The 15926-nt window shown below is 38.1% G+C and overlaps 1 protein-coding gene across 2 annotated transcripts; it reads left to right on the top strand.

Annotated features, from left to right (window-relative positions):
• The first annotated feature begins 34 nt into the window (after positions 1-34).
• Positions 35-13366, top strand: TGDS (TDP-glucose 4,6-dehydratase). 2 transcript variants are annotated; one of them, XM_054627852.2, is made up of 12 exons: positions 36-380; positions 1839-1905; positions 2292-2360; positions 3581-3671; positions 4644-4786; positions 6260-6358; positions 7202-7261; positions 8908-8951; positions 9228-9393; positions 9945-10003; positions 11882-11979; positions 12352-13366. In XM_054627852.2, exons 1-12 carry the CDS (start codon positions 304-306, stop codon positions 12450-12452), a joined length of 1074 nt encoding a protein of 357 aa, XP_054483827.1. In that variant the 5' UTR covers positions 36-303; the 3' UTR covers positions 12453-13366. The 2 variants fall into 2 exon arrangements, with proteins under 2 accessions (XP_054483828.1, XP_054483827.1); XM_054627853.2 differs by lacking the exon at positions 4644-4786 and having other exon boundaries at positions 35-380; positions 3581-3667.
• The last annotated feature ends 2560 nt before the right edge of the window (positions 13367-15926 follow it).

Here is a 15926-nt window from a genome sequence, read left to right on the forward strand (position 1 = left end):
TGTCCCGTTGCCAGGTCCGGCCGTAAGTTGAAAGGGCCAGAGTCGTAAAAGAGACGGCTGGTTGCCGCTGAATGCGGAGGGGGAGTATTGGCCTTTTTCAGGCGCCACGCCCGCCCCGCTGTCAGTGGCCTCCCAGAGGGTGACAGCTCCGCTCTTGGGGCCGCGCGGGGAGCGAGGAAGGCGATCTTCCAATGAACCTCTTGTAGGCGCTGCGACTCTGCCCGTGAAACCCACGGGCGCGTACCGCTGACGTGCAGCCGTGGGGGACAGGTAGTGAGGGGCTGGTGCCGTAAAGCGCGGACGATGTCGGGGCGGGCGGGCCCCGCGGCGCCGCCGCCGTTCGAGAAGCGGGTCCTGGTGACGGGCGGCGCCGGCTTCATGTGAGTGAGCCCGCGGGGCCGGAGCGGGGGGCCGCCGGTCTCCTGTCCGGGAGCACGGACGAGACGTGGCGGGTGGGGGTCCCGCGGTGCTGCCGCCCTTTGTCCATCCCGGGCCGGTTCCTCGGCGCCGCTGGCTCGGGCCGCGCTCACTCAGGGGCCGCTGGTGGCTCGCCCGTGTCTGGGTTTGGAGGTGGTGAGTGCCGGAGGACGAGCTGGGAGCCTGCCCGCGCCGGCCTTCGCTGCGGCCGGCCAGGAGGGGAAGGAGGGACCGCCTGGCGCTGGCGGTCGGTGCTCGGCCTCGGCCGGGACGGGGCTGCCCAGAGGAAGGCAGCGGAGCTGGGGAAAGGCCTGGAGCACAGACCTTACGGGGAGCGACTGAGGGAGCTGGGGTTGTTTTGCCTGGAGCCTCAGGCGAAACAACCTTATCGTCTCTTCAACTCCCTGAAAGAGAGGTGTAGCCAGGTGGGGTTCAGCCTTATTTCCCAGGCAGGACGAAAGGACGCAGTCTAAGCTGAGCCTGCGGAGGTTTAGGGTGGACGCTAGAAAGAATTTATTCATAGAAAAGATGATTGGATATTGGAATGGGCTGCCCAGGGAGGTCAGGAGTCACTGCCCCTGTAGGTGTTCAGGAAACGACTGGACATGGGGCTTAATGCCGTGGTCTGGTTAACAAGGGGTTAACCCTTGTGTTTGGTCGTAAGTTGGACTCGATCATCTCGGGTCTTTTCCAGCCTAATGGATTCTTCGGGTTGAAGGTGGCAGGGCTTCGAGCCAGCTGCCATTTCCCGTATCAACCCCCAGTGCTGTGGGCTCAGTTTGAGTCAGAGAAGGGTCTGGCCCGAATTAAGCTTGAGCCCCTCAGTGTGTGGAAGCTGTGAGAGGGTAAAATTTCTGTGTATGAATAACCCAGAACTGACCTGAACTCTCAGAATGAGTTCCATGTACACAAGACCGTGCCAAAGGGGCAGTGCCACCTGGTTGTCTGGTTGTCACTTACACCTAGCAGCAGTGTCAGAGACGTGAGTGTGGCAGTCACTGTCGTGGGTTAGGAGTGTTGACTGTTTGGTTCTCCCTGATACCTAATATGTAAGCTTTAGATTGCAAAAATATGTTACAGTGGCAACTGAATATGCCTATAACAGGTTTTTTTTTTTTTTTTTTTTTTTTTTTTAGTGACTGTGGGCAGTGCTGATTTCTTTCATTACAGGATGAACTTTTGTTCTGATTTTTAGTTTCTTAACCTTACATATAGGAAATTAGGATAATGTATAGAATATATATTAGAATAATGTTGATGTGTTAAAATATCTTTGAATTTTTCTTCCATTTGTCTTGAATATATCCCCTTCTTCCCCCTAAGACTTTTGAAAACGCTGAATTTATTTGTATTTTTTCATCTCTTTAATACCTTAAAGCCAAGTTTATAACTGTAAAATATGTTTTTCTTCTATCCTGCAGTGCTTCACATGTAGTTGTCTCCCTTGTGAAAAACTATCCAAACTATCTGATTATAAATCTGGATAAGGTAATAATACCTTATTTTCTTTCTTGATATGGGCAACTTGTTTTAAGTGATTTATCATGTAATCTATAATATGTTGAAATTTATATGGCTTATTGTTACTCATTTTTGTTTGACTTTCCATTTGTTTCTGTGCACAAAAAACCAGTCAAGTGGTGTTCAGAAAAAGAACAAGACTTCAAGCTCTAAATATCTGTTTAAGAATTTTTGCAGTTAGGGTTTCTTTTGAAGATTTTTGCTTTTAAAGCTTCTCATCTGCTTGTGAAGTAGATTTTTTTAAAATAAGTTTTTACTTTTTTCTTAGACTTTCCAGTGGTTAGGTTGGGTTTGAGTAGCCTTTTTGCTTCCATGAAGCCCACTTACTGATGTTGTGTGGTATTTCTCTTTAGCTCGACTACTGTGCAAGCTTGAAGAATCTTGAAACTGTCTCTGGGAAGGAAAACTACAAGTTTATCCAGGTGATAGAACCTTTCATTCCACAAAATGTGACTTTTTACAGATTTTTGGTGTACTGCTTTCACAGTTTTGTCTTCAGACAGGAGATGGATTTTGATTTATTGTTCAGATCAATATTTGGGCTTGTATGCTGAGGTTCCTCCTGTCTACAAAAGGCAGTGCTGGTGCTCATCCCTCTGTCTTGGGGTCTGCCAAGGGTTGCAGGACATCTGAGAAATGCTTATAGCTCAGTTTGCTGAAACAGCACCTTTCTCAGATGTAGTAGATGTCAACTTGCCTTTTTCCTTACATTTAGGTGAGGCTGGAAGCTGAATTTGCCCTGACCTGTTGGTGACCCCCATGGCTGTTTATGTTTTTATGCACCACCCCTTTATTTCAGTATGGGGGTTATGATCACAGCTTAACATCCAGCTGGTATGCAACCAAGCAGTTTACACTGACAGGAAAAAATGTGCTGGAAAAGATAATTTCCAATGTGCAGCCCTTATAATTAGAACTGTAACATTGGTCCTGACCTTAGGAGACAGCAAGAAGGATGTATTCTCTAGTGGTACTGTAGAAAGGAAGTCTGTTTTGGAAAGTAGAACAGTAAGTTTAGAAAATTTGACTCGGGGACTGTATGAAACATATGTTTTAATCACAATTTCTGGTGCTGTTCAGCGTGCATGTACTAAGCTTGAATTTCATTAAAAAAAAATCAGTAACTAGCCATTTAGTTCAAAATAATGTCTCTTAAAAAAATATGTCAATTAAAAAATAAATCACCCAAATAAACAGCAAACAGCAAAGCCCTTGCAAGACATAATCTAATCCCCCTTAGTGGGAATCTGCTTCTCAGATTTTGCAGTACCACTAGATGTCCCTGCCAGCTTGCCAGACTGGGAACTCTTACTTGCTCTGGAAACTTGGAATTTCAGCCTCAGTGTTTGAGCTCCACGCTGTACTTTTGTTGTGTGTTTTTTTGGCACATTGCTATTTCTAATGTTAATAGTAATATAAATTCTGAAATAAGTTTCATTTAGGATTTTTTAAAAAATGGGTGAAATTTTATGTATGGTCTTATTTTAGACATGGCATTGATAAGTGGCCCAGAACTCAGTTGATAGTGCTGTTTATATCCTGTGTTCCCTTTGTAATGGTTTCTTATGTGACACTTGGTATAAAGGGAAGCTGACTATTTTCTATCAAAAATAATTTGCCTTTTTTTTTCTTTCCTGTTTAGGGGGATATTTGTGAACCTGATTTTATAAAGCAGCTCTTTGAAACTGAGAAAATAGATATAGTGCTTCATTTTGCAGCCCAAACACATGTAGGTGAGCATTGCTGCATGTTTTGGTATTGTTTTCCATGGCTATACCTGCTTGAAATATGTGCCAGCCTACCTTTTGTCTTTTGTCTTCATATAAATCAAGGATCCAATTTGTCTCTACAAATCACATGAGTGAGCATCTGGTGTCCTTTTTAACTCAGAGGGATTCACAGCCTCGATTTAAAAAGTTCTTAATCTAACTGTTGCCTTGTTTTCATTGCATATAAATGGTAATGTACCTTTTTGTCTGCATTACATTTTTAAATTCTATCTAGACTGACACGTAGCTGACAATGTACTGAGGGAGTCATAAAGACAGTGGAGTGGGGCTTTGTACATAGTCTGAAGTTTTTACTTAATTGGCTCCAATGTCACATGAGGAAACAGTGTGAAAGCTGAAGGATTAGGCATAAATGCCACTGGAATCTTGTCTCTGTGCTAAAAAGAGAGAATGAATTATAAAGTGCATATTTCAGATGGCTGCTTTTCAGTATCACTGTTAGAAAGAGCAATCCCCACCATACTCCATCCATCATGAGAAGAAATCCTCAAAGAATTCTCCAGGAAAATACTTCTTGAAATTGTCAGATTTGATAGGCACAAAGTCATTAGGTCAGGGGAACAGCTGTGAGAATCAAAACAGCTGCTGATGAGTTATTAGTCATGGGTCCATATTACTGCATCTTGCAGCTGTCTTTGAATGACACTTTCCTTACTGTACTTAGCCAATGCTATTTTAGATTAAAAAAAATCCATAACCAGCAAGCTTTTGCTCATGATTCCAGCCTCTTGTTGAGAACAAGGATTTTTGTCTTCAAGTAAGTGTAGAAGGGGCCTTCATTTAATAAGGACCTTGCTGTCTGACAGGTCTATATTGCAGCCTTCAAGTGGAACCTATAGCCCTGTCTTGCTAAATTTAATTTATAGCCCTTGTCTTGTAAATATTAATCAGAATTGTCTGTATTTTTTAATGTAGATCTTTCATTTTGGCATGCCCTGGAATTCACCTACGTGAATGTTTATGGCACCAATGTGCTGGTTGCTGCTGCACATGAAGCCAATGTGGAGAAATTTGTCTATGTTAGTACAGATGAAGTATATGGAGGTAGCACTGATGAGGTGAGTTTAAAAATGTATGAGGATTTTTCTAGTTTACCTGCTTTTAATAGTGAAAACAAAGTTGAGTCTAACTTTTCTTGGCCTCTGTAAATGTTTGACTTTAAGTAAGCACTGGTGGCTTCTAGAAAGCTGAGTATCAAAATTGTCCTGTTTTGGTTTTTTTGGGTTTTTTTTTGGTTTTTTTTCACAGCTTGTTTTATATTGAGTGTTTATTGTGAGATTTGAGTCATGAATGGTGTCACTACTCAGAGATAGTATCAAAGGAGTGTATTGTACAGGTTTTGTCCTGGAGCATTCATGAGAACTTCAGTAATGTGCACACACAGCTTAACAGGTGGGGAACTGCTTTATATTCTAGCTAAGATATTAACAGAGGTGTAGGCAGTGACAGTTCAAATAGAAAACAATTCCTGTATTACTGTAATAAATATTCAGATGTTTCTTGTTGTTATGTGCACATCTTTGATTTTTGAGAATTTATACCTGACCTTAATTCAGGAAATGTAATTTAGCTCAGTAAAAAGGCAAATTATGCATGTTCATCTTTTTAAAGGCATAAATAAAGTCAAGGAGCCTGTTGCCATAGTCCCTGGAAATATTAATGGATTTCAGAAGAGTTCTATGCACTTCCTTATTATCACAGTGTCTTTATCAGTTCCTTCAACACAGCTTCCATCTGTGGGCTTTTGTGATACCTAAGGATGATATTTTCTTGTGTGTAGACCCGTGGCTTGGCTGATACCTTCAAGTGAATTTTTTCTGTCTCTGGGCCTTGAAAAGAGAACTTTAATCTCTTTTTTTCTTCTCTTTGTGAATCACACTAGAATTTTTTTTTGAGGGGAGGAAGGCCATTTCATTTCAGAGGCAAAGGTTAGACAAGAACAGTGAGTGTTTTAATCACGTTAAGGTGATTGTTACCAATCACACCTTGGGTAGTATCCCTCCTTCTTTGGGTTTGTTTTTTTCTCTCTTCAAGTGAGAATAGATTAAAGTGTCAGGATAGTCTGGAAGATACCTGTGCTGGAACTGGTCAGAATTGTTGAAGCCTTGCTTTGGAAGCTTTTGGGTTGCAATTCTACATTTTTTAAAGAAATAAAGTTACACAAAAATTTAAGAAAAGACTCCTTTTATTTGCTGAAAGGTGAATTTGCTAATGGTGGCCTAATTGCTCTCTGAGGCAATATGAACCTGAAAAATATTAAGCCTGTCTAGCAACAGTGATTATTTAATAAGATAAAAATCTGAGGACCTGCTGCTGTGAGGTAACTCTGTTACAAGTATAAAAATATTACTGCTGGTACTCTGTCTGTCTCCTGTGTTCAGTAAATACCTTTTTTGTTATGGTCTTCTGTTGTAAGGGGACTTTATTAGGCTGATGTGCTTGGATATCTATGGATTTTTATTTCTTTTGTAACTTTAAGACTTATCTGGGCAAAAGAAATTGAGCAACGCAAATTTTTCTTTTCATTTTAGGAATTTGATGAATCCTCACCAAAACGTCCAACAAATCCCTATGCCTCCTCTAAAGCAGCTGCAGAGTGTTTTGTTCAGTCTTACTGGGAAAGGTACCAAGTAAGTCCATGGAAGCTTCAAAAATTCTGAAGCCTGTAATTTAGTGTCTGTATTTTGTATGTAAGAGTATAAAAGAAAAATCAGTACTAGTCCTCACAGTGCCAACTCTTTCCTTATTGTTAGTCTTGTAGTTCAGATGTGTTAGAGAATCTCCATCAATAAGTTATGAAGATACACTGCAAGACAGTGGGGACAGATCAAATGTTTTTAAGTTTTGTTTTTTAAATCTGAGCTGTAATATCTAAAAATGTGCTTTGATAAAATGGTCAAAAAGAACATTAGGAATTTTAAAAATCAGTGCTAAGCTTGCAGGAATACAAAAGTATTACACATGCATAAATCAAATTGCATCAAGACTAGGCTTATAGTTAAAGCAAAAAAAAAAAAAACCAAGAGAAATCGCTTCTAGTCAGATTTGTTTAAGCAAACACATTTATCCACATTTTGGATATTTTAGACTTCTATTTTTGATATATGATGTTTTTGCTCTAAAGTGAACAAGAACAGGATGTTAATGACCTGTGAAACATACTGGAATAAGTAGGAGTAAGCCAGTCTTCAGTCAACCAGATACACATATGCAATGTCCTGCGGTGGTTCCAGAGCTAGAGAGATTTCAAACATTCGTCACTGGTGGTGCTCCTGACAGGCTGAGAAGGCTGGAGGCCTTTGCCTCTTCGACAGAAATATAGAAAGCTTAGTTCACTAATGTTTGTAAGGGCTTGCAGATTTTTGTGCAAGCACTGTGCATATGTTGGTTTGTTTATTGATCAGCAGGAAGGTACAGATTTTTACTGGTATATGCTTGCTTATGTAATCACGTGTATGTTTAATGCTCTCCAGTTCCCAGTTGTCATCACACGGAGCAGTAATGTTTATGGACCACATCAGTATCCAGAAAAAGTAAGTTAAACTGTGCTTTACTCTGAGCTTCAGTGTAGCAGAATTCAGGGTTGCAGTGATGTTACTTTTTTCTCATGTGCATGGGATGAAAAAGTGTGTGGAAGAGTGCTTTGAAAAAAGCACTCTTGGAATTAATGTGATTATGTATTTTGAGCTTGCACTAATGTGTCTTACCCTGAACACATATTTTTTGGTTGTTGATAAAACTTCAATTAGAGACTTGTAGTTTAAATGAATTTTATGACAGCAACTTTGTTTTGTAATTTTTCTATTTTTCAAAAGATATTTTGACAGAGTTCCCCTACAAATTACATAAACTCATGTCATGTTCTATAATTGTGAGTGTTCAATAAGTAAGGGAAACATTTCAAAAAGTAAACTGAGAATACAATGTCTGGTATAGAAAGGGATGTTCCAACCTGCACAGAAAATAAGTAAGATGGAACTATAACATTCAGATATAAGGTGAGAAGTAGTGTAAAGTGACTTGTCTTTGCCTGTTTTCATACAGACCTTGCAGGATAACTATTTAGAGCAGTTACTTGTGAGAAGGAATTGCCTTTTTAAGTCAATACCTGAATCTGCTTGGTTAGTGAATGGAAATACACTGTTGAAAGTAATCATCACATGTACTCTTTGCAGTTTGGAACTGGTGGAAAATGTAGCTATGTTTTACAGTTCTGTGGAGCTGTTTTTTAATTTAAATTGCTTTTTACCTTTTGTGGTTTTGTTTTTTTTTTTTTTTTTCCCAAATACATTTATTTTCACCTGCATTATTGCAGGTGGATAAGCAATGGCTTTTAGAGTGCATTTTTCATTGATCTGTGTCTTGCTACAGGTTGCATGATTGTTGGGGGTATCTTAGGGGATGTATTTGCTAGCTTTTGACTTACCTATATTTTTCTTTGCATACCAAATTGTAGTTACTGCTAAAAACACAGCACTGGGCTACATGAACTTTTCGTTTTATCTAGTATTCTGCTCCTGTCTTTAGAGCAGGAAGTTAAATTTAGGTAATTTGAGTACTTTTCTAGTGGCTTCAGTTTAGGGACTTTAATAGTGGGGGTAACTGTTCTGAAGTATCTGGGGCATTATGAATGGATCTAAGCTTTTAGATTAACATAATGTAAATCTTTGTGCAGTGAGCACACTGTCACTTGATCTGTGTTTATCTGTTGTCTTGTTGTCTTAAAATTCTGTTTATCTGTTGTCTCTTGTCTTAAAATTCTCTGTTGATTCTCTTCCAAATTTAACTATTTTTACAACTCTTGGTTTCTAGAATTACTGCAGTTTGTTGGATGTTTAAACCTTGTTCTGAACTGTTGGTAATAATATTTCTAGTTTGTAATTCACTGCCATGTGCAAAAGTAATGGAAACTTTTTTATTTTTGAAAAACTGTTACATTTGTAACAGCCAGAAAGATAAGGCTTACAATACAGTAAAGGCATGTACTCTTAATAACCAAAATCCTTGCAGTTTCTAGGCTTGATATATTCTTTCAATATATTTAATAAAACTTAGAAGTATTTAAAGAATCTTATTAAAATACTTAACGCTTCATAACTGTTGAAGTTCCTTATTCTTTGTAGAATAACAGCTTGTAAAATAGTGGAGTAATTTTTTTTGTTATTGTTCAATTCCTTAGGTTATTCCAAAGTTTATATCTTTGTTGCAACAGAACAGAAAATGGTAGGTAACTCACATTTTTCGGTAGTATTTCTGCTATAAAACTGTAATTGCAGTTATAAATACGTATTAGTTTGTAAAATGATAACTACAAAACAAAGTTCTGAATCACTTATTTTAATAGCAGGATTTCCTTAAAGTAAAGGATTGTTTGCATGTCAGCTACTTAAGGTACCTTCAGGCACCATCTAACAGCAAAACTGCTAAAAACAGTCCAGTTAAATTGAATGTGTCTATTTGAGAACTAAAAAACTTTTTTTGTCTCTTTCTTGTCTTAAGCTGTATTCATGGTTCTGGACTTCAGAGAAGGAATTTCCTTTATGCAACTGATGTGGTAGAAGCATTCCTTACTGTCCTGAAGGAGGGGAAACCAGGTGAAATTTATAACATTGGAACTAACTTTGAGATGTCCATTGCCCAGCTTGCTAAGGAGCTAATCCATTTAGTGAGTAAAGAGTTCTGATGCTTTTTGTTACTGGTTTTCATTGCACATATAAATAATTACACAGACCTTCTGTAGCTCTGAAAGAGCTTAGACTTGTGGTGGCTGTTGGAAGATCCTTGCAGCAGAATGATGTGCTACCCTTTCTGTGGCAGCTGGACTGTGTAAGTTTGCAGTATGGGCTGTCCTGTGCTGGGCTGCTCTATCAATTATCCTGACTGGCATCATGAGTAATTACCCATTTTTTTCCATGCTGACTGCTTTAATTTTAGTCTGAGAATGTGGCACTATTAAAATCTAACAGTTTGATTATGGATGTTCTGGCAGTGCTCTGAATGAAGGAGATAGGTTGGAGATGTTCAAGATAATTTTGATAATTTCGGTGGTTTGAAGACTCAGTATACAAAAGACCATTTCTGTTTGTGGTTTATATTTTTTTATTTGGTGGGAGTTTTAAATAAGATTTAAGTTTGTTAAGAAAAAAACTGGTTTTTAAATATATGTTTAGATAGCCCAAGATGTATGGGAGTGAAACTTGTTTTTCTTCTTGACAGATAAAGAAGACCAGTTCAGAGTCTGAAATGGAACACTGGATGGATTATGTCAAAGACAGGTGAGAAATGTGGAGGACATGCAGGATGAGCTGCTCGTGCAGGATAGTTTTGTCCTGCAGGTTTTCTGAGACTCACAACCAAATAGTTTTTTGTGGAAGTGTTTCTGCTCTAAAGGAGGGAACACTTTTTAGGGAGTAAGAGCTGTTTTGCTTCCTTAATTTTTTCTTTTTTTTTTCTAGTGGATTTGATATCTATGATCAGGACTTCCATTTATTACTTGGATCTGTAGGTCAGAATAAATGTCTTGAAGGGGAGCATGTAATGCTATATGTCTTCAAACATACTTCATACTTGCCATTACTGAAGTCTGCTCTGGGAAGAGGAAAAGTTTTACAGAGCAACTAAATCTTTCCTTAACTGTAGCTTGGACAGTTTATTCAGTGTACTTTTTATTCAGCATCACTGAGTGAGATGAATTCCATCGTCTGTTCCAAAATACTGCTAGCTTTAGTATTTTGGCATTAATGTGACTAATTCAGACTTAGATGTACTTTGTAGTAAGACTCAGTCTCCACGGACAGAAATATGTGCCTGTGGAGTGTAGTTAACTTTAGATTTCTATCTTAAGCTGAAGCTGCTATCTCAAAAGTAGATGTAAAGCTCTAAGGTACCAAAGTTAGGGCAGTGGAAAAATGGGTAGCTTTCATAGGTATGCTTTTGCTGTATGTTTCCATCCTTAATTTCAGGCTTGGTTTGGCTCTGCTCTTTTATATCATTTCTTTTCTGCAGCAACAATGAATCTCTGCTTACTTTAGATATCACTCTCTCCAGAGTGATTAGAAATGATGTGTCTACTGATAGCAGTTAAGTATTATGGCCTTTAGAATTCTTACTTTCTGATCACAGTTAGATTGTTATCATGGCAACTGAAGTGTCTTTAAAAATGTGCTAGCTTTTGTTTTTAAAAGGAAATGTTCTTCAGAATCCTATCTCAATGTATTACAGGACTTCAAACAAATTGCCTTTGGCTCACATGATGTGAGTGTTTAGGAGTTCTCAGTGTAATTAATTTTGAGATGTTTCTTCGCGTGTATTGGGCCTTGTCTGCTAATGTTTAAACATAAATGGGCTGGGGAAAACTAACCACATGGGAATACATGTTTCAGGAGTGTGGAGGTCTTATAAAAAATTGTTAATATACCTAATTTATGACTATATAATTCTATAATGAGTGACTTAAAGGTCATGGGGGTTACTTGCTATGGAAAAATTAATTCTGCTTCTGCTTCAGATTAGCATGTTACAGTAAAAGTGATAAATGCTCAGTTTGTGCCTGCACATGTACCTTGACTATTCAATATGCCAGTGCAGGATGCTAGACTGGGCTACCTATCTGCCAGACTGTGGAAGTGAAAATTTCTGCCATGCTTAAATATCAGATGTATCTTTCTGTGTTGAATCTTTCAGCTTGGGATTCTACATATTCAGTATTACTAAGCTGATGTAGTTAATGAGCCACTGCAATGATGCCCCTTTGAAAGCCTGTGTGTTTTAAATCTGAAGTATGTGTAAATTTCTGGGTTTTCAGGGTAAAAAACATGAATGCTAATATTAGAAAATGGTGGCTCTGTGTTGCAAATGCACTGATTTGTGCAAATGCGTTGGCAGTGATTTTTGTGTTTATTTTTGTGCCAGTAAAATACTAATTAATATTTATTCTAGTCAATTTCAAGTAGTTGACTGTACAAACTGAATTGTGTTGTTGTAGCTGCACTCAGCTGCCACATATTTTTTGAAGGCAATGCAACCTGTTTATGTTGATGGGAATTTTCAAAATTGAAGCATATCTAATATTCCTTGGAAGACAGTGTAGGTACTGCATCTCTAATTGAGGAAGCAGTATAATCAGATTCTGTGTGCATTTTATACTTTATCAGGCCTACAAATGACCTCAGATATCCAATGAGTTCAGAAAAAATGCACAACTTAGGCTGGAGACCCAAAGTGCCTTGGAAAGAAGGAATAACGAAAACAAGTAAGACTGATGACTTTTGCATTGATTTAGGAGTGATGGGAGGAGGGAGAGGGAAAAGGGGGAAATGGGTATATAGCTTAGTTAATGAGAAGCTGAAGAGATTGAATATAACTCTTGAATTTTACATAAAATTGGCTGCTTTCTAAATAGTGAATTTGCATGACGTAAAAGAAAAAAGTTAATCACTTTTTAGTGCTAGAATAAGTCTTGCATAAAGAACTTTAAAAGTTTAAACTAGATTTTTTGTAATATTATGGGCTAAAATCTTCCATAAAGAACAATTAGCATGTTGTTAGTCATGTATTTGTGGAATATTTGGATTTCTCTGTTGTCTCTGGTCAGCTTGACTCATCAACATTCTTCCCATATTAGTTGAATGGTACAGAGAAAATTTCCACAACTGGAAAAACTCGGAGAAAGCTTTGGAGCCCTTTCCTGTGACAGACCCCTTTGCCCAGCTCAGTGGTCCATAGCATGGCACAGAACCTGAAGGAGTTTCTTCTACCTCATATGGTCTTTTCTTCAAAGCCTGCAATCAAGTGGCCACACTGGACTCTTAATGTATTCAAGATACATGAACCATGATGAGTAAAGAACCACAGTATGGCACAACTTTGGAATGGTTTCAGCACTTTATAAGTTGAACCTCTTAGTTTCAGCTTTCTGTGCAATACTCTATTCTCACTAGGTATTGATTTTAAAAAACTGTATGGAGTGAAGAATATTTATAATGTTATAAATTAATGTACTGAAGAAAAATCTGCCGTATTAAGAATAATTGTGATTGCAGCTTTTGAGACTTGGAGTTAAATTTGTTTTAGTACTGGAATTATTAATCTGTATTAGTTTGTTTTTACAGTGTAATATATATAATTTTTTGTCACTTCAAAGAATTGGGTTTTATTTTTAATCAAAGGGAGAAATTACATATTTTTTGGAGACTATAAATTGACAAAATCTGGACACAGCACCTGTATGGTTCCGTCCATTTCTCTGCTGGTGCACTTTTAGCTTTTATAGTTGTCTGATTAAACTTACCTACACTATAACTTTAAATGCCCCTTTTAAGGGGAACAAGGGGGGAATGATGTCAAGAAGTAGCAGATGCTCTCGCTGAGATTACCAGAAGTATTTCCTTAAACTTTGTACTCCTTTTACTGTATTACTGTCCATTACATGTTAACTCCTTTTTCTTAGCTGTAATTGTAACAAACTTGAAATACTGGAACACAGTTAACATTCCAATGATTTTATTTCCTGTGATATGAAGGCTACTTATGGAGAAAATTTTTTAAAACTCTTCTTTTTCTGTAAATTGTGTGTTGGCAGACCTTAATCAATGCAGTGTATCAGCATTTTTTCTGTAATAAACATTTTAAAGATAAAACAGTATTTGAGTTTTAATATAAAATTTGGAAAAAAACTCTAATTCTAGAAATATGTCAATGAATCTTGTTCAAAGTTGATTTAATAATAAATATTATGGTGTATCTGGTTTCTCCTAATTAAGAAGAGCATGCTGAAAAAGATGGTGGATTTTTTAAAAAAGTATTTCTTACCTCTTCCTCTATCCTGAAAAATTACCTTCACTTTTTTGTCTTTGAGATAATCTGACAAACATAAAAAGGACCACTGTTCTTGGTTTTGTCACTTCAGCTTCTGTAGCTGGCCCATTCCCTGATCCTGTGTGGCCCCTGGGCAGAGCTGCAAGTGGCACAGGACTGGGATGCTGTGGTGTACTCAGAAAAAGCTGTGACTCCTAAAGGGTCTCAGCAACTGAGAATTAGTTCCTGAAACACAAGTGTTCCCTTGTGGTGCACGGTGCTGTTGATAAAGTGCCACTTGTGGTTGGCAAGAGTCACTCTAAAAGAAGGCTAACCAGGAAGTTTCTAGGCTTACTCCAGTGCCAAGTATGGGTTTTAAAGTCTAGGGGCCTGTTATTGAAGGTGAGTTTTCTGTTACACAGTGGGATAATAATAGTAGAATTGTGTGGCAGTTACTGATGCTTGATTTGGAAGTAAAAGCCTCCATTTGGGACAGATAGAAGATACAGGATTTCATATGTAATGATCTGTTGCATACTTGGCTTACCAGATGTGCTTTTATGGATGAATCACTGTCAAATGCATGTTGCTGACTACATTCAAAGATTCCCTTAATTTTTGTACTTTTCTTGATCTATGACTTCCTTACAAAGTGCATCCTTCCTTATGATATCCATCTTACTGTTCTGTATTTTGTAAAAGTCAGTACCAGAAATAGCTAAAGTGCTGGAAATATCTGTCTTAGCTGTATTTGTCATTGCTGTGACAGCTGCTTTGGGTGGGTTGCATGAAAATATGTGTCTTTCACATCTCCTTATACTGGAATACTGGCTGTGTTGTGTTTTTAAGAGTAGAGATTACAGATAACTAAAATCTTACTATTTTAAACATGCATAAACCTTAACTTTAAAATATTTTTAACCTTTGAAAATAGGTCCAGTGTCTTGGAACATTAAAACCAGTGTTATCAGAAATACACAGAAGAAAGCAGTAAGGAGTGATTGGTTTATTGAACAGAACTTTTGAAAGTTGTTCTTAATGTATAGATGCTGAAGATGCAAGCATTGATATTTATATGACTATCCGAAGAAGTGATATTACCTGGTGGATTTTCAATAGGGTCTATTAATTTTTTAGTGAAAGCTGTTCTAGTTTATTTAAATGTTTTTGAAGATTTAACTCATCAAAGGGTTTGAGATGTTTGTCTTGTATATATATAAACAAATGCACATTTTAAAATATTGAAATATATGTATTTAAGAAATGTAGGAGGCTTTTGCTTTGAGCTACTTTGATGTACAGCAGATTTTCTTAGCAGCTGAGTGATGTGGTAGGAGCATTTCTTTCACAAGGGAAAGTATTTTCTGTTATAGAAAACAGCTTATTTTGCCATTGGCCTTCTGGCTTCTGTAGGAAGAAAAGGACAAAGGATCAACTAGTGAACTGTCAGTGTGGAGAAATGTGATGCTTTCAGGTTTTGTTTCTCACTGATTTTACTGGGGAGCATTTCTGCAGAAGGCAGAGGTAGTGGTTTAAAATACTGTGAACACTGTAACCTTTCAGTCTACTCTTTCAAGGTTTATGTCACAGAGCAAAGTGAGGCCACACCAGTAAGAAAAATAAATGGAGTAAAGATGTATTTTACTTAACTGCTAAAACTTTCTAAGGGAGAAGGGCTGGACTTTGGCAGAAGTTTGGATTCAGGTTCTATCAGGAACTTGGGTGGTTTGCATCTCTTTTTGGGATTACTGTTCTTAATTGGATCAGATCTTTGGGAAGCAGCTCCTGAAATCCCTTGTGCATTGGGGAAAACCAAGATTGCTACTCACTGTCTTGGTGTACCACAGCTGCCATTCAGTGCATCCCTTGCCAGCAGCAAGTGAAAGGATTTGGAAGATATCACAGTCATATTTCCTGGAAAAATCTCTTTGCCCAGGATCTTGCACCTGGGAAGCTGAGAAGCCTCAGAGAAAAATGAAAATAGTAATTATCTGATTTGCTTCTGCTGTGTTTTGCTGCTTTGGAATGTGTTTGGAGATTGTTTACCAACAGGTGGTTGTTTCATTGGTTTCTGCTGTGAGTGTTTTCACTCATTGGCCAGTTGGGGCCAAGGTATGTCAGACTCTGGAGAGAGAGTCATGAGATTCATTAGTATCTTTCTAGCCTTCTGTCTGCATCCTTTCTGTATTCTTTAGTATAGTTTAGTATAGTGTTCTTTAATATAATATAGTATCATAAAATAATAAATTAGCCTTCTGAGAACATGGAGTCAGATTCATCATTTCCTTCCTGCCATGAGGGTCTCAAAAAATACAACAGGAAGATACTGAAGTGGGCAGCTGAGGCAGGGCCATCTGCACTCACAGAATCAGAGTGATTCAGCCAGGAAAGGACCTTAAAGAT

The sequence above is a fragment of the Agelaius phoeniceus genome, chromosome 2 (assembly GCF_051311805.1).
Source record: "Agelaius phoeniceus isolate bAgePho1 chromosome 2, bAgePho1.hap1, whole genome shotgun sequence".
Classification (NCBI taxonomy): domain Eukaryota; kingdom Metazoa; phylum Chordata; class Aves; order Passeriformes; family Icteridae; genus Agelaius; species Agelaius phoeniceus.

Coding starts and splice junctions, on each gene's coding strand:
- TGDS (XM_054627852.2), top strand. CDS start 304: ATGTCGGGGCGGGCGGGCCCCGCGGCGCCGCCGCCGTTCGAGAAGCGG. Junction 381..1,838: donor ACGGGCGGCGCCGGCTTCAT/GTGAGTGAGCCC, acceptor TCTATCCTGCAG/TGCTTCACATGTAGTTGTCT. Junction 3,672..4,643: donor TGCAGCCCAAACACATGTAG/GTGAGCATTGCT, acceptor TTTTTAATGTAG/ATCTTTCATTTTGGCATGCC.